This window comes from Oncorhynchus nerka, linkage group LG12, assembly GCF_034236695.1.
Source record: "Oncorhynchus nerka isolate Pitt River linkage group LG12, Oner_Uvic_2.0, whole genome shotgun sequence".
In the NCBI taxonomy this organism is placed as follows: domain Eukaryota; kingdom Metazoa; phylum Chordata; class Actinopteri; order Salmoniformes; family Salmonidae; genus Oncorhynchus; species Oncorhynchus nerka.
The window spans coordinates 46,837,448-46,862,754 of record NC_088407.1 but is presented as its reverse complement, the minus strand read 5'-3'; the positions used below and the strand labels follow the sequence as shown (position 1 = coordinate 46,862,754).

General features: G+C 44.0%; 1 protein-coding gene across 2 annotated transcripts in view; it reads left to right on the top strand.

Moving 5' to 3' along the window:
* Positions 1 to 11,517: 11,517 nt before the first annotated feature.
* Positions 11,518 to 25,307, top strand: part of LOC115138284 (arf-GAP with SH3 domain, ANK repeat and PH domain-containing protein 1-like) — a 52,081-nt gene continuing 38,291 nt past the window's right edge. For both annotated transcript variants that reach the window (XM_029674980.2, XM_029674979.2), the window contains exons 1-2: positions 11,518 to 11,865; positions 16,351 to 16,423. In XM_029674980.2, coding sequence (XP_029530840.2) covers positions 11,704 to 11,865; positions 16,351 to 16,423 — 235 coding nt within the window. In that variant the 5' untranslated portion in view covers positions 11,518 to 11,703. The remainder of the gene's footprint in view (positions 11,866 to 16,350; positions 16,424 to 25,307) is intronic.

Below are 25,307 nucleotides of genomic sequence, written 5' to 3'. Positions count from 1 at the left end.
TTAAGAACAAGTTCTTATTTGCAATGACGGCCTTCCCCGGCCGAACCCAGATGATGCTGGGCCAATTGTACGCCGCCCTATGGGACTCCCAATCACGGCCAGATGTGATACTCACAGCCGTAAATTGAGGAATGTGCCTTTAATTCTGCTACATGCTCGGAAAGATGGGTCCTCAAATATGGACATACTTTTTTTGAATTCTGAACCTAAACGAAAGCCTTGAATTTTCATGTGACATATGTGTATGTGACCAATAAAATGTGATTTAAAAAAACAAAACATATTTTTTGTCACAAGCCAGACTTTAGCCGCAACCCAAACGGGACTTTCTTTCAGACTGCTACTAGGGGATATCTAGATGTAATTTAATTTATAAACATCAACATTGTCTGGTTTAAAGTGACATTGGCAGCCACCGTTGAAAGTGTCAGGTGTGTGAGGATCGAGACTCACTCAGGTTGGGTGTTGATTTCCTTGAGACAGTGACTGACGGTGACTGACAGTGACACGACTTAATCGGATTATTACTACATCCATTAATAAGTTGAACTTCTAAGCGCCATTCATAACATGCAGGTGTTGCCATGCTACCATGAGCGAAAGACAAGTCACGTGATGTCATGTCTGTCACAGTATTTGGGAGGGTGGGGAGACAACAACAAAAAGGTTTGAGTGTGACACCACCAACAGGAGAGGAATGCTGCACACAGTGAGTCATACTCATAGACGGTTTACATGTTAAGACCAAAACAGTGGTAGACACTCACGTCAAACTAAGACCTCATTATTGGTACCGTGCCATATTAGAAGCTATTCTCAGTAAGTGCTTTAAAACAAATACTTGAAATGGACACCAGTTCAGTTGATTCTCAGACGTTTTTTTTTTGTTCTCTCAAGAAAAGAGTCCACATGAACTTTTCCCTGAAGTAACAGTGATATGAACACAAAAGAAGACTATGAACTTCTGTAAGTGTTTTCTAAATGGTCTCCTTTCTCTCTTCTAGTCTCTAACTCGATCACTCTCACACACACTCACTTACTCTCTCTATCTCATACACACAAACTTTTCTCTCTCCTTTCTCACCCTATCCCTCCCCCTCTCTCTCTGTGTTCTCTCTCTCCTATAGTCCTATATGGCTGTTCTGTGTGTGTGTGTGTGTGTGTGTGTGGCTGAACAGACCGGCTTGCTCAGTCCTAGTCTCAAAAAAAGGACCCCAGCAAACGTAGCAGCAGGCACACAAAGGCCCTGCTTCATCCAGTAGCCCTGCTTGGTAACTGAAGGAGGGTATTGTTATAGGCAGGCAGGGAGTCTCTGAAATGTCTGCATTACATCAACCCTAACGCACAGAGCCAACACAGGCCACAGAAAATAATTTTGGAAAACAAGAGTGTAGCTAATTGGGTCACCGAACCAATTTGTTATGCTCACCAGTACATGGGGCATGTTATTTAGGCCAGGGGTTCTTAGATTTCTTGAGGTCGGGGGCCCCTTTTTTTTATGATAAAAGAATTCATCAGGGACCGCCTCAAAATCAGGACACAACTCGAAATAGATAAAACATAGCATACAAGGAGTTTTACTATGCCATCGGGACGAACCAAGTCTGGCACCTTGGGAAGGAACATTTTAAAAGGCCCATCTCTTGGCATCGGAGAGATCATTTTGCAGTTTTCAAACTAATGTCCTGCAATTCTACACATTTCGTCATGGTGCAGAGAGATTTTTGTTGTTGTTGCAGCAGAGAAAACGTAGTTTTAAAGTTGAAATGACAAGAAGTATGGAGTTGAACAAATGTATTATTGGTAGAGCACTGTGGATAACAATATCCCTGTGAGCCTACCAGGCCCATGTTGTCCAGGTGTAAGAACACACACTAAATGACCAAAAGTATGTGGACACCTGCTCGTCAAACTTCTCATTTCAAAAGTATGGACATTAATATGGAGTTGGTCCCCCGTTTGCTGCCATAACAGCCTCCACTTTTCTGGGAAGGCTTTCCTCTAGATGTTGGAATATTGCCGCGGGGAACTTGCTTCCATTCAGTCACAAGAGCATGAGTGAGGTCAGGCACTGATGTTGGGCGATTAGGCCTGGCTCGCAGTCGACGTTCCAATTCCTCCCAAAGGTGTTCGATGGGGTTGAGGTCATGGTTCTATGCAGGCCAGTCAAGTTCTTCCACAACAATCTCGACAAACTGATTCTGCATGGACCTCGCTTTGTGCACAGGGGCATTGTCATGCTGAAACAGGAAAGGGCCTTCGCCAAACTGTTGCAACAAAGTTTGAAGCACAGAATAGTCTACAATGTCATTGTATGCTGTAGCGCTAAGATTTCCCTTCACTGGAACTAAGGGGCCTGTCCCGAACCATGAAAAACAGCCCCAGACCATTATTCCTTCTCGACCAAACTTTACAGTTGGCACTGTGCATTCGGGCAGGTAGCGTTCTTCTGGCATCAGCCAAACTCAGATTAGTCCGTCAGACTGCCAGATGGTTAAGTGTGATTCATCACTCCAGAGAACTCCAGTTTCCACTGCTCCATGGTGATCTTAGGCTTGTGTGCGGCTTCTCTGCCATGGAAACCCATTTCACGAAGCTTCAGACGAACATTTATTGTGCTGACATTGCTTCCAGAGGCAGTTTGGAACTCGGTAGTGAGTGCTGCAACCGAGGACAGACGATTTTTGGCCACGCTACGCGCTCCAGCACTTGGCGGTCCCCTTCTGTGAGCGGTCCGCATTGGTTTGTTATGAAAAAGAATGATATTAAACATTTGCATTTAAAGTGTAACTTTTTAACGTATATAAACAAAATGCATATAAATGTAACAATTCAAAACGAATTACAACTCACCATCACATACTTTTAAAGTGGGGCTATGACAGTCCATTTCAAATTAGTCTGACTTCATGTATCTTATCTCACCACCGCTAATGAGGTGGGTGTGCTTGGTGCATGTCGCGTCAGAGTTTCTCAAAGTCAGGGGGCGTGGTCGACAATCTCTGCTGTCACATCCAACCTGTATCGGTATTTGGTTTTAATGCAGACAAGAGCACTGAATCCAGCTTCACACAGGTAAGATCTGGCAAAGTTTTATGGTGCTTTCAAGACAACTGGAAACTCGTACAAATCATCTTCATCTCGGCAAGTTAGAGCTCTAGAAAGAGGCCAGAGTTCCCTAGATGGAATTCCAAGATGGATGACCGTTCAAAACAAGTTTTCCCGGAGCCAGTTTTTTTCAGAGTTCCCAGTTGTCTTGAACGCAATGAAGTCGGAAGATGGAGATCCCGAGTTCCGAGTCCTTAGTTGTTTTGAATGCGGCATTAATGCTCACAGGGAGACGGTAAGGTACTTATTCCCGTTGAATCAGGAACCAAAACTCCTCCGTATTGAGCTGTTGATGCATTTGGTCACATGACAGCTCGATCAGCTGTTCAATTTTACTCACCGGCGTGTCAACTGAGCCAGGATCACAGTCAAACGGATTGGGAAGTAGGCCCCAAAGTCCTCTTCCAAGCATTGGAGGTGAGCAGTCATCACTCGTGTGGGACACTTACTGATGCTATTTTTTCTGTTAGATGCTGTTTTCTGTCAGCCTAGGGAAGGGGGCATGGTTCGCTTTTGAAAGACTCCAATAAGAATTCTTTCCTCTGAATCAGTCACTCAGCTGTAGAATGTTTTTGTATTTCCCTTGCATGCTTGAGTTCATTCAGTTTCCCAAATATGTCTGTTACATTTACTTTTAATTACACAGAAAGTCAACCAAGTCTCCTCTCAATGCAAAAAAAAAAAAAAATGCAACACTCCCCTCAACCACCAAGCCTCGGTGTGAAATAAAACATTGTCACGCTCTGATCTCATGATGTCCACATAGTTTTGCGGAAATACATGCGCACAGTGGATGTGGATTGATGTCGTTAACAATCGAAGTTACCTGCTGCAGTATATCTGAGTTCTGTGCTCAGCTCTTTTGCCACCAGTTGCTCTCGCGTATCATACACTGCGTACATATGCCAGAGGGAGACACATTCATAACTAGAGTGCAGAGGCCTGCCCGCCTTCCCACCATAGATGGAGCCCCATCTATGCAAAAGCCCACCATTCAATCCCACGGAAAATCCTCTGTGCCGTTTCATGCTCGGAAATCGTGAAACAGAACAATGTGTACTCGTGAATAGCATCCCCAGACATGTATAGCGAACAAAAGTCAATGCATGGCATCTTGGCCCTCACAGCTAACATCCATTTGGAGAGCATAAAGAGTTTTTGAGTCATTCAGTCAGAGTTTCCTCTTGATTGCTAGCAATAGGATACATTCTTTGTTTAAAAGTGTTATCCGACAAAGGTATTGATGTGTGTTTCTGTGCCTCTGCCTCCCCACACATTGTTTTCACCATATCAATTGCGGCCGGTAATATCAAAGTCTCTGCAATAGTGTGGTGTTTCAGAGCATAGCAGGCCTAGCCGTTCACCATGGGAATGATTCAAGTGCAAGTGTGGCCTTTCCCCATATCCAAGGGCACTCTCTGGTTCCATTTGATCGTTTAGATTAGAGTCATTTGTATTTCCTATTTTTAAAGGTTAACCACATTACAGTGATTTTGAGATTCAAAGACGACATTATATACAGTGGGGCAAAAAAAGTATTTAGTCAGCCGCCAATTGTGCAAGTTCTCCCACTTAAAAAGATGAGAGGCCTGTCATTTTCATCATAGGTACACTTCAACTATGACAGACAAAATGAGAAAAAAAATCCAGAAAATCACATTGTAGGATTTTTTTAATGAATTTATTTGCAAATTATGGTAGAAAATAAGTATTTGGTCACCTACAAACAAGCAAGATTTCTGTCTCTCGCAGACCTGTAACTTCTTCTTTAAGAGGCTCCTCTGTCCTCCACTCGTTACCTGTATTAATGGCACCTGTTTGAACTTGTTATCAGTATAAAAGACACCTGTCCACAACCTCAAACAGTCACACTCCAAACTCCACTATGGCCAAGACCAAAGAGCTGTCAAAGGACACCAGAAACAAAATTGTAGACCTGCACCAGGCTGGGAAGTCTGAATCTGCAATAGGTAACCCAACACAACACAAGGCTGTGTAAAGGCTATTTGACCAAGAAGGAGAGTGACAGAGTACTGCATCAGATGACCTGGCCTCCACAATCACCTTACCTCAACCCAATTGTGTGGTTCGGGATGAGTTGGACCGCAGAGTGAAGGAAAAGCAGACAAGTGCTCAGCATATGTGGGAACTCATTCAAGACTGTTGGAAAAAACATTCCAGGTGAAGCTGGTTGAGAGAATGACAAGAGTGTGCAAAGCTGTCATCAAGGCAAAGGCTATTTTGAAGAACCCCCATATAAAATATGTTTTGATTTGTTTAACACTTTTTTGGTTACTACATTACTCTATATGTGTTATTTCACAGTTTTGAGGTCTTCACTATTATTTTACAATGCAGAAAATAGTAAGAATAAAGAAAAACCCTTAAATTAGTTAGTGTGTCCAAAATGTTGTTTGACTGGTACTGTGTAAAGTTGAAGTCGGAAGTTTACATACACCTTAGCCAAATACATTTAAACTCAAGTTTCACAATTCCTGACATTTAATCCAAGTAAAAATTCCCTGTTTTGGGTCAGTTAGCATCACACCTTTATTTTAAGAATGTGAAATGTCAGAATAATAGTAGAGAGAATGATTTATTTCAGCTTTCATTTCTTTCATCACATTCTCAATGGGTCAGAAGTTGACATGCACTCAATTAGTGTTTGGTAGCATTGCCTTTAAATTGTTTAACTTGGGTCAAATGTTTTGGGTAGCCTTCCACAAGCTTCCCACAATAAGTTGGGTGAATTTTGTCCCATTTCTCCTGGCAGAGCTAGTGTAACTGAGTCTAGTTTGTAGGCCTCCTTGCTTGCACACACTTTCTCAGTTCTGCCCACAAATGTTCTATAGGATGGAGGTCAGGGCTTTGTGATGGCCACTCCAATACCTTGACTTTGTCATTTTGCCACAACTTTGGAAGTATGCTTAGGGTCATTGGAATGGAAGACCCATTTGTGAACAAGCTTTAACTTCCTGACTGATGTCTTGAGATGTTGCTTCAATATATCCACATAATTTCCCCTCCTCATGATGCTATCTATTTTCTGAAGTGCACCAGTCCCTCCTGCAGCAAAGTACCCCCACAACATGATGCTGCCAACTCCGTGCTTCAAGGTTGGGATGGTGTTCTTCGGCTTGCAAGCCTCGCCCTTTTTCCTCCAAACATAACAATGGTCATTATGGCCAAACAGTTCTATTTTTGTTTCGTCAGACCACAGGACATTTCTTCAAAAAGTACGATCTTTGTCCCCATGTGCAGTTGCAAACCGTAGTCAGGCTTTTTTATGGCAGTTTTGGAGCAGTGGCTTCTTCCTTGCTGAGCGGCGTTTCAGGTTATGTCGCTATAGGACTTGTTTTACTGTGGATATAGATAATTTTGTACCTGTTTCCTTCAGCATCTTCACAAGGTCCTTTGCTGTTGTTCTGGGATTGATTTCCACTTTTCGCACCAAAGTATGTTCATCTCTAGGAGACAGAATGCATCTCCTTCCTGAGCGGTATGACGGCTGCGTGGTCCCATGGTGTTTATACTTGCGTACTATTGTTTGTACAGATGAACGTGGTACCTTCAGACGTTTGGAAATTGCTCCCAAGGATGAACACGCTCCCAAGGATGAACCAGAATTTTTTTCTTCTGAGGTCTTGGTTGATTCCCCCCCCATGATGTCAAGCAAAGAGGCAGTGAGTTTGAAGGTAGGCCTTGAAATACATCCAGAGGTACACCTCCAATTGACTCAAATGATGTCAATTCGCCTATCAGAAGTTTCTAAAGCCATGACATAATTTTCTGGAATTTTCCAAGCTGTTTAAAGGCACAGTCAACTAAGTGTATGTAAATTTCTGACCCACTGGAATTGTGAATTATAATTGAAATAATCTGTCTGTGAACAATTGTTGGAAAGATTACTTGTGTCATGCACAAAGTAGATTTCCTAAACGACTTGCCAGAACTATAGTTTCTTAACAAGACATTTGTGGAGTGGTTGGAAAAACAGTTTTAATGACTCCAAACTAAGTGTATGGAAACTTCCGACTTCAACTGTACTTGAAAATCCATGGCAAGACCTGAAAATGGTTGTCTAGCATTTTTTCAACAACGAATTTGACAGAGCTTGAATAATTTTCATAAGAATAACTGCCAAATGTTGCACAATCCAGGTGTGGAAATCTTTTAGAGACTTACCCATAAATTATAACAGCTGTAATTGCTGCAAAAGTTGCGTCTACAATGTACTGACTCAGAGATGTGAATACTTATGTAAATCAGATAATTCTGTATTTAATTTTCAATAAATTTGCTAAAATTTCTTAAAACATGTTTTCACTTTGTCATTATGAGGTAATGTGTGTAGATGGGTGAGAAAAAAATGTATTCAATCCATTTTGAATTCAGGCTGTAACACAACAAAATGTGGAATAAAAGTATGAATGCTTTCTGAAGGCACTGCATATGCCATAACAGATTGGGAAAATATGATATTAATGGGCATGGTTTTGGTTCACCTCTGGTTATTTACACCAAAAGTTGGTTATTTTACGCCACTGGTTGTTAATTTAACTCTTTACAGTGTTAATTTAACTCCTGATTACAGAACTTTGTCTGCAAGGGAATTGCCTTCACTTTGAAGACTAAACAAACACAGTTATAAATAATCACAGACTTTCCAACTCCGAGCCTTCCTATTCCATTCTCTCACTTTGCTTAGTGGAGACCTATTGTCCTGACTGAGTTCGCTAAGGACAAAGCCTTGGTGAAAACTAGTGGACCAAAGTGAGAGAACAGGTGACTAGATTTCTGTGGAGAAAGTCAAAGATTATGAATAACACTACAGAAAGTGGAGCGCAGCGACAGCAGACACCAAAGTGCGCCTGAAGGAGAGAGAGAGATGCCAACTTCAAAAGAGCCGTTCCACCTCAAAAAGCACAAGAAAGAGGTTTTCGACACCCGCCATCACATATTGTTTCTATGGTCAGAAACAGATAAGATTAGCATTCCTGCAACATTATTTTGTTTAAATATAATTTGATCCCTGAGATATTAAGATAATTGATTGCACCCAAATTGGTCATTTGAATTTATAGGATTCATCTAATATTCAAATAATTTGGACCAAACTTTTTCTAACAATGAGTAAGACATGAGGAATCCAAAGAAATGGTTAAAAGCCCCCCATGAACCCCCTCCACACCCCAGCACCATCTAGTGGTCAGAACCTGGAAATATCAGGATGTATAATGGGACATAAACCAAACAAACAAAAAACATCACCAAATTCACTGAGAAGAGATTATATAGGGTGAAGAAACAATACTTCGAGCCGCAGTTCCATATTACTTGTCAGACATAGATATCTGATACTGTATACTTGTTGTTGGGGTGGGATTGATGTGGGGTGTTGTGGGTGGCTTTTGCCCATTTCTTTGTCTTACTCTCATAGCTAAATAAAAGTTAGGTCCAAATTGGATGTTAGGCAGGAGTGCAACATTCACTGGGGATGGGGGGGACATGAACAAATGTGATTTTGAGGTCAAACCATACTCAATATGGTTGCAATGGGCTTGGGAAACAGGCAAACCTGGAGTATATTGCACCCAAAGGTTTTCCATCTGAAACGTAGCTTCCTTCTGGAAAAGTGCTTTGATATCATTCTTTTCAAATGTTGGCAGATTGTATAATGGCTGGAATTAGGAGTCGGATATTCCAAAACACACATGTAAGATGAAACATTCATGTCAAGGGCAGCTATATAGGGGTTTACTACTAGCGTATAACCTGCACTGGGGCCCAACAGAGTTATACTATACCTATACCGGCAGGGAATTGGAGGGGCAGAGATAAAGGGTTTTCCAGTGAAGAGACAAGGTTTACCATATAATATGACAGCTATAATTAGACTTATTTGGTGAAATACACCAATGAAAGCATTGAAATAGGTGCTTAATAGGTATATAGGCAAAAAGTTAGTTTGACCTTTAAAAGTAAAATGTTGCTTTGCTTTCACACAGGGCCATAGCGACATATGAGGACACCGCTGTCATTTTTTCACTTTTAAAAAGCAAAAAACAAAAACCATTTTTTTTTGTGGGAGAACTCTGAGTTTCAACTTACTGTTGAGTTAGAATAGTAGAATGCACAAAGTGCATTTTCGAAACTTGGTTGTGCATCAGCAGTTTTTTTGTTATGTGTCTCTCACTAACAGTCACTCAAATAGTTTTAAAAAATAGATTGGAAAATTATTCTAGTTAGTCTAGCAAGCTATCGAAACTTGTAGTAATCATGAACAAATTACCGACTGGGCACACTCAGGGCATGTGATCAGGGGCCCTGACCTCCAGGGGGCCCCCATTGATTTTGGTAGTCACTCTCACTCAGATATCATATTAAAGGTAAATATATATTTGTTTTACTTCATATTCATCATCTCCAGCACCACCCCAACATCAACATATGTAAAAATGGCACATTTCTATGTTTTGTGGGAAAAAAATAGAGGAAGATAAAGTGTTTCCAATGAAATTGGTGTGCATCGTGGGATTTTAACCAATTATGTGTAGGAATTACCTACTAATTGCCTATTGTCTACTAATTGGTTGATGACATTGGAAACACTTATCTTCCTCTCTTATTTACTACAGAACATAGAAACGCGCTATTTTCACATATGTTGATGTTGAGGTAGTGCTGGAGATGATGAATATGAAGTTGACATTTTTTTTAAATGTTCCTTTAACATGGCATAATTTGTAGAATTGCAGGAAATTACCTGTAAAACTGCAACAACAAAAAAGTTATGTAAAGGTAAACAAATGTAAAGGTATTTGTTTACCTTTTGTTAATAAAATACTTGTTCTGTTAATGGATCACTCTGTACGTATTAAATTATAGTTTTTGATCTCGGAGCTGAGTTAATTTGAGCTAATGTGTAGCAGCTAATTGTATAGCTAATAGGCTATGTGTTTGTAGATTGATTGAGGTGAATGACGCTACAACAACTGGGTCATTTTTGCTTGTATTTTCTTGCTCTCCAAATAGCATTTTCGAGTTTTTAAATTGTAATGAAATGCAGTAAATGAGCATCAACTTTCTTATTAAATCCTGACCCTGCCCCATTCACTTTTAGCATACCACCCAGCACGCTTTCATTGGAATTTATTGAGTGTGACGCCCTATTAATCTGTGTCGTCCACTGTTTTCACTGCACACTAGCGTTTGCATGGAGTTGAGGGGAAATGAGATGGCAGAAGACTGCAGGTCCATTCTTTACGAGTCTCATTCAGAATGCCAGAAAGCACAAACATTCCCACGTGATGATGGAATTACTCCCTCCCTAATAGCACGCACAGAGCCAGCAATGGATTACCGTTCTCCTGGCAGCAGGATATTATGCTGGCAGCACAAAACGCGGATTTGTTTCTCCTTCAAAACAAGAGTTGCCCGACAAAGACATGCTACATTTTTTCTCACTTCAGTGCAGTACAACTATTTTTCACAGCATTGCAACTACTTAAAAAATATATATAATTTAACGTACTTTTATATTTAATATTGTATTACATACACCAGCATTTCTTTTGAAAGTTTACACCAATGTTGAAAGCTAAGGCTATGTAAAGAAATGCACTTTTAATAAAATACAAATATATGTAATTGGAATTACTCAATAAAGTATACACAAATGTAATTGGTCTATTCTGTTGGGCAATGGGTTTAATACAGAGTGCTGGTGAGTCCTTACTCCACCCACTTCATTCACTGCAATGCAATACACTGCATATGAATTACATATTGGTTTATAGAGAGAGAAAAAAACGACTCTATGTGCCGATGTAAAAGTGGGGTTTGGATTACTCAGTAGGTCTGTAGAATGTATATATGGTGTCATTTCATGGGGCTCTGAATAATACGGAGTGTTGCTGGCCTTTTACGACACCCATTCCATAGGCCATGATGCAGATCACTGTATTCTAAACTCCCAACCCCACTTTTACATCGACAGAAATAATATATTTTTCACTATAAGCCAATATGTATTTCATATTAAAAGTGATTTGCGTTGTGGCCTATGGAATGGGTGTAGACTAGCAACACTGCGTATTCTTCAGCATCCCATGAAATGACACCAAATGTAGATTCTACAGACCCTACCGTCCCAACCCCACATTTACATCTGCACAAATAAACGTTTTTTCGCTATAAACCCAATATTGTCAATACCAGTCTCGACATTGTATTTTTTTAATGATGTACATTTTTTTGCATTCACAACAAAATCGACATTGACAAAAATGTAATATCTTTTGAAACAGTTATCCACTTTGCAATGTTTTGAAATGCGGACTTTTTATTTGGAAGGTTTTTTCTTAAAGCCATTTGAAAGTGACGTCATCTTTAGTGCTGCTATCATACTGTAGTCAGCAGTGGACCTCACTCGAATTGCACCGCAGTGTGAGAAAAATCGGACAACCATCAACTTTCACTAATATAGTTGTGAGCGTGGGAATGCTGTCGCGGGTAATTTGACCTTTTCCACAAAGGAGAACCAGTGCATTTCCCGCGGAAACATGCGTGTTTGAAACTTTAACGACCTTTTAAATGTCTTCAGTTGGAACTTTTTACTTGGAGAGCAACATGCCGGAGCATATCAGCATTTCGGACTTTGTTGCTCTGACAAACGAGGACTTGGTATCACCGACTACCTCGATTTTTCAGTCCAAAATGAGTGAATGTCGGAACACTGTTTCGGCAGTCGAAGAGGTGAGCTGGGGGTTTCAGTGCGCACTATTGTTTACCTGTCCACAGGTAACTTGTTGTTGACAGTTAGTGGTGGGAGGTGAACCGATAGGTAGACGAACCTCAAGTGAGTAAACTAGCCAAACGAAACAGTTTTGCCAAGTTCACTTTGTCATTTATAAAAGTAGACTGTATAAATATATTTTACCCTTACGCAACACCGCTGATTCAAATAACAAACTCACTATAACTTTGATTATTTGAATCGGGGGCAGGACCAACGTTTGGGAACCCTGAACTAAGTTCCCGAGTGGCGCAGCCATCTAAGGCACTGCATCTCAGTGCTAGAGGCGTTCGCTACAGACACCCTGGTTCGAATCCAGGCTGTATCGCAACCGGCGGTGATTGGGAGTCCCATAGGGCGGCGCACAATTGGCCCAGCGTCGTCCGAGGTTTGGTCGGTGTAGGTCGTCATTGTAAATACGAATTTGTTCTTAACTGACTGACTTGCGTAGTTAAAGGTTAAGTAACATAAATTAATTCAAAAGTTACAGCAGCACGCTGAACTTAGTCTTGCATTGGCTATAGCCTTAGCCCAAAGGCCAGCAGATGGCGAAATTGAGTCGTCATTTCCCGTCCAAATGAATTATATGCAGCTGGCAATACATTTGCCTGCCTCGTTAAACGGTTCGTACCTAAAACTTTATACATTCAGGCTGCATAGGCTTCGATTTCCTCTACACCGCCAAGATTGGGGCCTCTTTAAAATGTTGCTAGGCTGACACACACACACACACGCGTACATACAGACATGGAGTACAGATGCACACAGTCACACACCCATAAAGGCACTTAGTGCACACACACACACCAAAGCCGGGAACTGCTATAATGATCGTGACGTGTCCAAGGTTTGCGAAACATACAATAGAATAGAGGAAAGATGGCATTGTTTGCTGAGCATACACCCAGTCCGTGTCAATGGTAACAGTTTTATTTATGGGTGTAACCGTTTTGCTCTTCTCAAGAGTATAGGGAAATGTTGTGAGTGTGTGTGTATTCAATGCTGCAGACAGGCCACAGCAGGGGTGAATGACAGGGTCTGATCCTCAGGATCTCAGGTTTTATGCTATAAGCACACTAGGGCAGTGTTTCCCAACCCTGGTCCTCGAGTAACCCCAACAGTACACGTTGTAGCACTGGACAAACACACCTCATTCAACTCATTGAGGGCTTGAAGATTAATTGACAAAGTTGAATCAGGTGTGCTTTTGTCCAGGGCTACAATTCAAATGTGTACTGGGGGGGGGGTACTCTAGGACCAGGGTCGGGAAACACTGCACTGGGGGTTAGGCAGCGGAACAAGCCTTTGATTGAGCCTAAACAGGGTGTGCTGGAACTGCACCGCGGTGGTCTGACCTGTACATGGACACTGTGTACAAGGAGAGGTTTCAATAAGGTTATTCCTTTTGTTAGATGGTGACATGACCTCATATTGGAATGGAGCCATCACCTTAACCCTTTTCCATTTAAGTCAACAGATTTGACATCGACGTGTAATAGGTTGACATTACTTTTTCACTTTGACCACAGTCTTGCCCTGACTCCAGCTTGGCCCCGCCCACTTGCTCGGAGGTTGACTGTGAAACGTTGGAAAGTACGGGAGGAGTCACTCCATTTTCTAAGCCTCTCCATGCATTTCCATACATGTTTACAGTCCCATGCACTTTTTTCATTAGACAAATAAGACAAGAGAAGGGCTGTTGTTAGGCTATATAAACACTAACCACGACTGGTCCAGTTAACTGTAATATATCAACTATTTTGGTGCCAAAGGAGTGTCATGTAGCTAGCTAGGTTCTTCAAAATTCACATCTGTAACTCAAAGCCAGTTCAACTGCCCCCCCCACACTCTTCCCCCTCAGGGACTGATTTAGACCTGGGCCACCAGGTGGGTGTAATCAACGATCAGGTAGAACAGGTCATCAGCAGTACTCCAGACCTCGTAGGGTAAGATTTGAATACCCCCTGTTCTTAAGCAAACAGAGTAGAGTGAAGCTACATGTTGACGCATGTCAGGGTGGTGAACCTGAAAAACGACAGGTGTGGTTGGTGCCTGAGAGACATCATCAGCCCAATGATGACAAGCGTGGTGGTGCTAGACGGATTAACCACTGATTCACCTGTTAATGCAAAGTTAGTCACGGCCTGGGAACTTCTGGGTCACCATGACCGCTGCTAGACAGTCAAAGAATTGCGGTTTTCCTATAGACGGTCTGACAGGTTACATTTCTTTCACTGTTGCCCTTTGTCAGTTCTACTAGTTCTACTAGGTGAAATACTTAGGTGAAATTCTAACTTGAAGTCTGTGGCGTAATGTTGACATTTTTGCTCCAATCTCCAATTGACATCAATGCATCTGTCTGCGCATGTAACTATGTCATAGCCAGATTTGCATGCGTAGGCAGATCTCAAGTTAGGATTTACCCCATAGGGAAGGATCTGCCTTTGTCTTCCTAAAACCTTCTGCTACTAATGGACGGGAGTCAATATGACACTATACACTGTGCAAAACATTGACTTTGCACCCCCTTTTGCCCTCAGCGCAGCCTCCATTCATCTGGGTATGGAAAGTGTTCCACAGGGATGCTGGCCCATGTTAACTCCAATGCTTCCCACAGTTGTGTCAAGTTGGCTGGATGTCCTTTGAGTTTTTTGGACTAGAGGTCGACCGATTAATCGGAATGGCCGATTTAATTAGGGCCGATTTCAAGTTTATTTATTTATACCTTATTTAACTAGGCAAGTCAGTTAAGAACACATTCTTTTTTTCAATGAGCTCTGGAATCAGTAAGTGGCTCCTCGCCACACACACACTGTATTACAAACACCCAATGCATATTAAAACATAACTGCAGGCTTTAATAAGAGACTTGGGTGTGGGATGAGGTCTCATTATGGTTCACATGTTTGTTGATGAAACCCGAGGCTGACATTGTATGGGATGTGTTAGCTGAGCCACTCCTGTCTGTCTGAGACACAGGAGGTTGGTGGCACCTTAATTGGGGCGAACGGGCTTGTGCTTATAACTGGAGCGGAATTTATGGAATGGTAACGATTACGTCCAATTTTACGTAATTATGACATAACATTGAAGGTTGTGCAATGTAACAAGAATATTTAGACATAGGGGTGCCACCTGTTAGATAAAATACCGAACGGTTCCGTATTTCACTGAAATAATAAACATTTTGTTTTTACGAAATGATAGTTTCCGGATTCGACCATATTAATGACCAAAGGCTCATATTTCTGTGTGTTATAATTAAGTCTATGATTTGATAGAGCAGTCTGACTGAGCGATGGTAGGCAGCAGCAGGCTCGTAAGCATTCATTGAAACAGCACTTTCGTGCGTTTTGCCAGCAGCGCTTCGCAGCACAGGGCTGTTTATGACTTCAAGCCTATTAGCCTAATGGCTGGTGTAACCGATGTGAAATGGCTAGCTAATTAGCGGGGTGCTGGCTAATAGCGTTTCAAACGTCACTCACTCTCAGACTTGGAGTAGTTGTTCCCCTTGCTCTGCATGGGTAACACTGCTTCGAGTGTGGCTGTTGTCGATGTGTTCCTGGTTCGAGCCCAGGTAGGAGAGAGGAGAGGGATGGAAGAAATATTGTTACACTGGCAATACTATAGTGCCTATATGAACAGCCAATAGTCAAAGGTATATTAATTACAAATGGTATAGAGAGAAATAGTCCTATAAATACTATATTAACTACAACCTAAAACCTCTTACCTTGGAATATTGAAGTCTCATGTTAAAAGGAACCACCAACTTTCATATGTTCTCATGTTCTGAGCAAGGAACTCAAACATTAGCTTTTTTACATGGCACATATTGTACTTTTACTTCTCCAACACTTTGTTTTTGCATTATTTAAACCAAATTTAACATGTTTCATTATTTATTTGAGGCTAAATGGATTTTTATTGATGTATTATATTAAGTTAAAAAGTGTTCATTCAGTATTGTTGTAATTGTCATTATCACAAATAAATAAATAAAAATCGCCCGATTAATCGGTATCGGCTTTTTTTTTTTGATCCTCCAATAATCGGTATCGACGTTGAAAAATCATAATCGGTCGTCCTCTATTGTGGACTATTCTTGATACACACAGGAAACTGTTGAGTGTGGAAAAACCCAGGAGCGTTGCAGTTCTTGATACAAACCGGTGCACCTGGCACCTACTACCATATCCCGTTCAAATGCACTTAAATATTTAGTCTTGCCCATTCACCCTCTGAATGGCAATACATACACAATCCATGTCTCGATTGTCTAGAGGATTTAAAAATCCTTCTTTAACCTGTCATCTATGCTGATTGAAGTGGATTTAGCAAGTGGCATTAAGGGATCATATCTTTCACCTGGTCAGTCTGTCATGGAAAGAGCAGGTGTTCTTAATGTGTTTCTTTAACTCTCTTCTTCTCTCTCTGTGTTGCAGTCAATGGAGATGGACCAGAACACCTTACAGAGGATGAAGAAGATGGTCAAGGCTATTCACAGCTCTGGAATCAGTAAGTGGCTCCTCACCACACACACACTAAACACCCAATGCATATTAAAACATAACTGCAGGCTTTAATAAGAGACTTGGGTGTGGGATGAGGTCTCATTATGGTTCACATGTTTGTTGATGAAACCCGAGGCTGACATTGTATGGGATGTGTTAGCTGAGCCACTCCTGTCTGTCTGAGACACAGAAGGTTGGTGGCACCTTAATTGGGGCGAACGGGCTTGTGCTTATAACTGGAGCGGAATTTATGGAATGGTAACGATTACGTCCAACGCTTGGTTTCCAAGTGTTTGATGCCATTCCAGCCATTATTATCAGCAGCCTCCTGTGGTCTAATGACAGTGTGTGTTTGACAATGGGCTCAATGTTAGCTGTTTGACTGACACTGTTTAGTTCAGACACCAGACTCCAGAGGTCAAGTAGGGCGCCCCCATGTGTGTGTTTGTGTGCACACGAGTGTGTGTGCCCCACTGTCCACCTACCACACACTTTGGCTTATAATATAGTTGCTTTGTTGGCAGGATGGTTAGAATGATCAAGTCACCCACCAGTTTGGCATGCTGATATTGTCTAAGTCCAGCTATGAAGAATACTGTAGAAGCTTCTATGTCTGATTCTGGCACCTTTTTTGAAGAAACTTTGCCTCATACTTTGATGTGACCAAACAATTACTCACCAGTTTCGCAATGCTAACATGAAGTTGAACAGCAGAATCAGTAAACTTGGATGGAGTTTCGATTTCAAAATGAGTCTTGGATGCCAATCTAAAAAGTTACTTGTTTTTCAACTTTTCCAAACTCTGAAATATTCTGGTTTCCATTTTGGGGGTTTAACTGTCAGATGTGAGTCAGTGAGCCAAAGTTGGGAGATGTTTGTCAGTTCAGCAGTTGAGACCCCAACTCCACTATTCTCCCCCACCCCATCTCAACACCCACTTTCTCTCCCCCTCTTAATGTGGCACTCCAGTCTCATTTTCACCTAATTTACTTAATCAAAGACACATCTCAATAGGTGGTCTAGGTATGTCATGACATGGGGGGACTTTCCTCTTTTTCTCTGGCTCCTCTATTGTTCCTCAAGCAAAGGTGGAGGCTGACGACATCACAACTTCCAATCAGACCAACTCCGTGAAGGCCTTACTCTTTGAATGTGTGAAATTGTGCTCAACCTCGCGCGCCTGGTCAAGTCATGACTTCCGTCATCATGAAGTGCTTTGAGAGACTAGTCAAGGACCATATCACCTCCACCCTACCTGACACCCTAGACCCACTCCAATTTGCTTACCGCCCAAATAGGTCCACAGACGATGCAATCTCAACCACACTGCACACTGCCCTAACCCATCTGGACAAGAGGAATACCTATGTGAGAATTCTGTTCATCGACTACAGCTCAGCATTTAACACCATAGTGCCCTCCAAGCTCGTCATCAAGCTCGAGACCCTGGGTCTCGACCCCGCCCTGTGCAACTGGGTACTGGACTTCCTGACGGGCCGCCCCCAGGTGGTGAGGGTAGGCAACAACATCTCCACCCCGCTGATCCTCAACACTGGGGCCCCACAAGGGTGCGTTCTGAGCCCTCTCCTGTACTCCCTGTTCACCCACGACTGCGTGGCCACGCACGCCTCCAACTCAATCATCATGTTTGCGGACGACACAACAGTGGTAGGCTTGATTACCAACAACGACGAGACGGCCTACAGGGAGGAGGTGAGGACCCTCGGAGTGTGGTGTCAGGAAAATAACCTCACACTCAACGTCAACAAAACTAAGAAGATGATTGTGGACTTCAGGAAACAGCAGAGGGAACACCCCCCTATCCACATCGATGGAACAGTAGTGGAGAGGGTAGCAAGTTTTTAAGTTCCTCGGCATACACATCACAGACAAACTGAATTGGTCCACTCACACAGACAGCATCGTGAAGAAGGCGCAGCAGCGCCTCTTCAACCTCAGGAGGCTGAAGAAATTCGGCTTGTCACCAAAAGCACTCACAAACTTCTACAGATGCACAATCGAGAGCATCCTGGCGGGCTGTATCACCGCCTGGTACGGCACCTGCTCCGCCCTCAACCGTAAGGCTCTCCAGAGGGTAGTGAGGTCTGCACAACGCATCACCGGGGGCAAACTACCTGCCCTCCAGGACACCTACACCACCCGATGTTACAGGAAGGCCATAAAGATCATCAAGGACATCAACCACCCGAGCCACTGCCTGTTCACCCCGCTATCATCCAGAAGGCGAGGTCAGTACAGGTGCATCAAAGCTGGGACCGAGAGACTGAAAAACAGCTTCTATCTCAAGGCCATCAGACTGTTAAACAGCCACCACTAACATTGAGTGGCTGCTGCCAACACACTGACACTGACTCAACTCCAGCCACTTTAATAATGGGAATTGATGGGAAATGATGTAAATATATCACTAGCCACTTTAAACAATGCTACCTAATATAATGTTACTTACCCTACATTATTCATCTCATATGTATATGTATATACTGTACTCTATATCATCGACTGCATCCTTATGTAATACATGTAACACTAGCCACTTTAACTATGCCACTTTGTTTACATACTCATCTCATATGTATATACTGTACTCGATACCATCTACTGTATCTTGCCTATGCTGCTCTGTACCATCACTCATTCATATATCCTTATGTACATATTCTTTATCCCCTTACACTGTGTATAAGACAGTAGTTTTGGAATTGTTAGTTAGATTACTTGTTGGTTATTACTGCATTGTCGGAACTAGAAGCACAAGCATTTCGCTACACTCGCATTAACATCTGCTAACCATGTGTATGTGACAAATAAAATTTGATTTGATTTGGACTTGATCTTCAGGTCTGAATGTCGGAGCTCTAGAAAGATGCCAGAGTTTCCGACTTGGAATGCCACTGCTTCAGTGTGTGTACTTTACTATATTTATACTTGGGATATCTCTTTTCAACAGTAAAAGTTCAAACATCGCTGGAGGACTTCATTAACTGGATACTTATGGGGCTGTTCCATACCACTAAGGCTAAGGGAGGTCCCCCTCTTCCTTTTCGTTGTTAGTGGCTGGCTGATTCAGAACCGCTCAATCAGCCTTGATGTTCACGTGTGATGTGTTGATTAACTCAGCAAAAAAAGAAACGTCCTCTCGCTGTCAACTGTGTTTATTTTCCGCAAACTTAACATTTGTAAATATTTGTATGAACATAACAAGATTCATCAACTGAGACACAAACTGAACAAGTTCCACAGACATGTGACTAACAAATTTAATAATGTGTCCCTGAACAAAGGGGGGGAATCAAAATCAAATGTAACAGTCATTATTTGGTGTGGCCACCAGCTGCATTAAGTAATGCTGTGCATCTCCTCCTCAGGGACTGCACCAGATTTGCCAGTTCTTGTTGTGAGATGTTACCCCATTCTTCCACCAAGCACCTGCAAGTTCCCAGACATTTCTGGGGGGGAATGACCCTAGCCCTCACCCTCCGATCCAACAGGTCCCAGACGTGCTCAATAGGAATGAGATCCGGGCTCTTCGCTGGCCATGGCAGAACACTGACATTACTGCTCGTTCTGTGCGTGATTTCCTGCAAGACAGGATGTCTGGTGGTCATGCTGGAGGGTCATGTCAGGATGAGCCTGCAGGAAGGGTACCACATGAGGGAGGAGGATGTCTTCCCTGTAAGGCACAGCGTTGAGATTGCCTGCAATGACAACAAGCTCAGTCTGATGATGCTGTGACACACCGCCCCCCAGACCATAACGGACCCTCCACCTCCAAATTGATCCCGCTCCAGAGTACAGGCCTCGGTGTAACGCTCATTCCTTCAACGATAAAGGTGAATCCGACCATCACCCCTGGTGAGACAAAACTGTGACTCGTCAGCGAAGAGCACTTCTTGCCAGTTCTGTCTGGTCCAGCGACGGTGGGTTTGTGCCCGTAGGTGACGTTGTTGCTGGTGATGTCTGGTGAGGACCTGCCTTACAACAGGCCTACAAGCCCTCAGTCCAGCCTCTCTCCGATTATTGCGGACAGTCTGAGCACTGATGGAGGGATTCTGCGTTCCTGGTGTAACTCGGGCAGCTGTTGTTGCCATCCCGCAGGTGTGATGTTCGGATGTGCCAATCCTGTGCAGGTGTTGTTATACGTGGTCTGCCACTACGAGGACGATCACCTGTCCATCCTGTCTCCCTGTAGCGCTGTCTTAGGCGCCTCACAGTACGGACATTGCAATTTATTGCCCTGGCCACATCTGCAGTCCTCATGCCTCCTTGCAGCATGCCTAAGGCACGTTCACGCAGATGAGCAGGGACCCTGGGCATCTTTCTTTTGGTGTTTTTTTTTCCAGTCAGTCGAAGGCCTCTCTTCGTATCCTAAGTTTTCTACAACTGTGACTGTTAGTGCCTTAACCTCTAGCGTAGGTGAGACGCCAACGTCCCACCAGCACAAACATCCGGTGAAACTGCAGAGCGCTAACATTCTAAATACACCATTTGTTGGTGTACTTCGTATCCAAGATAATTGTGTAGTTTAGAGTGTGTAGTCTTAGAGTGATTATCTTAATTCACCGAGGTTAGCTAGCCAGCTATTTTGTCGTCCTTAACGTAGGAGACACTCCTAGCTAGCCAATAGCCAGCCAACGTCTACTGAATAGAACTTTCGCATTCCGGTCGCATTCCGTGTCGCTCCACAGGTAGTATCACTTTTTCATTTAATTTCATTACAGTCCCAACGGTGTGATTTGTTTGATCGTAGCTAGCTACATAGCTAGCTACATAGCCGTCTTTGTTTCAAAGATAATTGTGTAGTCTAGAGCGATTTTCTAGGTTAGCTAGCCAGCTATTGTCGTTCTCCTAACGCAACGTAACGTAACCAACACTGCTAGCTAGCCAGCTAGCTCCCGATAAGCAGCATTGTAGAAACTTCACACTCAACGGTACGACTTGATTTGGGTAGTGTCAATAACGCAGCTAGCCTACCCCAGCAGTACTCTATCATTTTAATCATTTTAGTCAATTAGATTCTTGCTACGTAAGCTTAACTTTCTGAACATTCGAGACGTGTAGTCCACTTGTCATTCCAATCTCCTCTGCATTAGCGTAGCCTCTTCTCTAGCCTGTCAACTATGTGTCTGTCTATCCCTGTTCTCTCCTCTCTGCACAGACCATACAAACGCTCCACACCGCATGGCCGCAGCCACCCTAATCTGGTGGTCCCAGCGCGCACGACCCACGTGGAGTTCCAGGTCTCCGGTAGCCTCTGGAACTGCCGATCTGCGGCCAACAAGGCAGAGTTCATCTCAGCCTATGCCTCCTCCAGTCCCTCGACTTCTTGGCTCTGACGGAAACATGGATCACCACAGACAACACCGCTACTCCTACTGCTCTCTCTTCGTCCGCCCACGTGCTCTCGCACACCCCGAGAGCTTCTGGTCAGCGGGGTGGTGGCACCGGGATCCTCATCTCTCCCAAGTGGTCATTCTCTCTTTCTCCCCTTACCCATCTGTCTATCGCCTCCTTTGAATTCCATGCTGTCACAGTTACCAGCCCTTTCAAGCTTAACATCCTTATCATTTATCGCCCTCCAGGTTCCCTCGGAGAGTTCATCAATGAGCTTGATGCCTTGATAAGCTCCTTTCCTGAGGACGGCTCACCTCTCACAGTTCTGGGCGACTTTAACCTCCCCACGTCTACCTTTGACTCATTCCTCTCTGCCTCCTTCTTTCCACTCCTCTCCTCTTTGACCTCACCCTCTCACCTTCCCCCCCTACTCACAAGGCAGGCAATACGCTCGACCTCATCTTTACTAGATGCTGTTCCTCCACTAACCTCATTGCAACTCCCCTCCAAGTCTCCGACCACTACCTTGTATCCTTTTCCCTCTCGCTCTCATCCAACACTTCCCACACTGCCCCTACTCGGATGGTATCGCGCCGTCCCAACCTTCGCTCTCTCTCCCCCGCTACTCTCTCCTCTTCCATCCTATCATCTCTTCCCTCTGCTCAAACCTTCTCCAACCTATCTCCTGATTCTGCCTCCTCAACCCTCCTCTCCTCCCTTTCTGCATCCTTTGACTCTCTATGTCCCCTATCCTCCAGGCCGGCTCGGTCCTCCCCTCCCGCTCCGTGGCTCGACGACTCATTGCGAGCTCACAGAACAGGCTCCGGGCAGCCGAGCGGAAATGGAGGAAAACTCGCCTCCCTGCGGACCTGGCATCCTTTCACTCCCTCCTCTCTACATTTTCCTCCTCTGTCTCTGCTGCTAAAGCCACTTTCTACCACTCTAAATTCCAAGCATCTGCCTCTAACCCTAGGAAGCTCTTTGCCACCTTCTCCTCCCTCTTGAATCCTCCCCCCCTCCTCCCTCTCTGCAGATGACTTCGTCAACCATTTTGAAAAGAAGGTCGACGACATCCGATCCTCGTTGCTAAGTCAAACGACACCGCTGGTTCTGCTCACACTGCCCTACCCTGTGCTCTGACCTCTTTCTCCCTCTCTCTCCAGATGACATCTCGCGTCTTGTGACGGCCGGCCGCCCAACAACCTGCCCGCTTGACCCTATCCCCTCCTCTCTTCTCCAGACCATCTCCGGTGACCTTCTCCCTTACCTCACCTCGCTCATCAACTCATCCCTGACCGCTGGCTACGTCCCTCCCGTCTTCAAGAGAGCGAGAGTTGCACCCTTCTGAAAAAACCTACACTCGATCCCTCCGATGTCAACAACTACAGACCAGTATCCCTTCTTTCTTTTCTCTCCAAAACTCTTGAACGTGCCGTCCTTGGCCAGCTCTCCCGCTATCTCTCTCAGAATGACCTTCTTGATCCAAATCAGTCAGGTTTCAAGACTAGTCATTCAACTGAGACTGCTCTTCTCTGTATCACGGAGGCGCTCCGCACTGCTAAAGCTAACTCTCTCTCCTCTGCTCTCATCCTTCTAGACCTATCGGCTGCCTTCGATACTGTGAACCATCAGATCCTCCTCTCCACCCTCTCCGAGTTGGGCATCTCCGGCGCGGCCCACGCTTGATTGCGTCCTACCTGACAGGTCGCTCCTACCAGGTGGCGTGGCGAGAATCCGTCTCCTCACCACGTGCTCTCACCACTGGTGTCCCCCAGGGCTCTGTTCTAGGCCCTCTCCTATTCTCGCTATACACCAAGTCACTTGGCTCTGTCATAACCTCACATGGTCTCTCCTATCATTGCTATGCAGACGACACACAATTAATCTTCTCCTTTCCCCTTCTGACGACCAGGTGGCGAATCGCATCTCTGCATGTCTGGCAGACATATCAGTGTGGATGACGGATCATCACCTCAAGCTGAACCTCGGCAAGACGGAGCTGCTCTTCCTCCCGGGAAGGACTGCCCGTTCCATGATCTCGCCATCACGGTTGACAACTCCATTGTGTCCTCGTCCCAGAGCGCTAAGAACCTTGGCGTGATCCTGGACAACACCCTGTCGTTCTCAAATAACATCAAGGCGGTGGCCCGTTCCTGTAGGTTCATGCTCTACAACATCCGCAGAGTACGACCCTGCCTCACACAGGAAGCGGCGCAGGTCCTAATCCAGGCACTTGTCATCTCCCGTCTGGATTACTGCAACTCGCTGTTGGCTGGGCTCCCTGCCTGTGCCATTAAACCCCTACAACTCATCCAGAACGCCGCAGCCCGTCTGGTGTTCAACCTTCCCAAGTTCTCTCACGTCACCCCGCTCCTCCGCTCCCTCCACTGGCTTCCAGTTGAAGCTCGCATCCGCTACAAGACCATGGTGCTTGCCTGCACGGAGCTGTGAGGGGAACGGCACCTCAGTACCTCCAGGCTCTGATCAGGCCCTACACCCAAACAAGGGCACTGCGTTCATCCACCTCTGGCCTGCTCGCCTCCCTACCACTGAGGAAGTACAGTTCCCGCTCAGCCCAGTCAAAACTGTTCGCTGCTCTGGCCCCCCAATGGTGGAACAAACTCCCTCACGACGCCAGGACAGCGGAGTCAATCACCACCTTCCGGAGACACCTGAAACCCCACCTCTTTAAGGAATACCTAGGATAGGATAAAGTAATCCTTCTCCCCCTCCCCCCCCTTAAAAGACCTAGATGCACTATTGTAAAGTGGCTGTTCCACTGGATGTCATAAGGTGAAAGCACCAATTTGTAAGTCGCTCTGGATAAGAGCGTCTGCTAAATGACTTAAATGTAATGTAAATGTAATTTGTTATAGTAAACATTCTTGTAAATACATATATCTTACATCATTTAAAAGATGAACATTTTATTAATCCAGCCGCTGTGTCAGATTTCAAAAAGGCTTTACTGCGAAAGCAAACGATGCGATTTTCTGAGGACAGCTCCCCGCACACACAAGTATTGCTAGCATTTTCCAACCAAGCATTAGTGTCACGAAAGTCAGAAATAACAATAAAATAAATTGCTTACCATTGAAGATCTTCCTCTGGTGGCAATGCCAACTGTCCTAACTACACAGTGAATGTTCGTTTTGTTTGATAACATCTATTTTTATAGCCTAACACGAAACCTTTGGACAACGCGTTCTTGGTAATTACACACACTAAACAAACGAAAACAACCATGACTGGATAAACATTACAATCCTCTGGTTGTTACTAACACAACCATACGTGATGGTTCTTTTCCCGGGACGTATTGACCGAAACAAACCGCTTTGAAGACACGGGTCCGGTCTATCATTGATTGACTGTATTTTGGCCCAATGACCATGGATCATCTTGAAATCTAGTTTGGAAGATAGCCAATGAGCTGAGGTAAACGGCAATATGTAATGGTTATACGTTCGAAGACCAGCCTTTGTCGTGAACTCTGGCGTAAGAGAGGTTCATTCGCCATTGCAAATCCTACT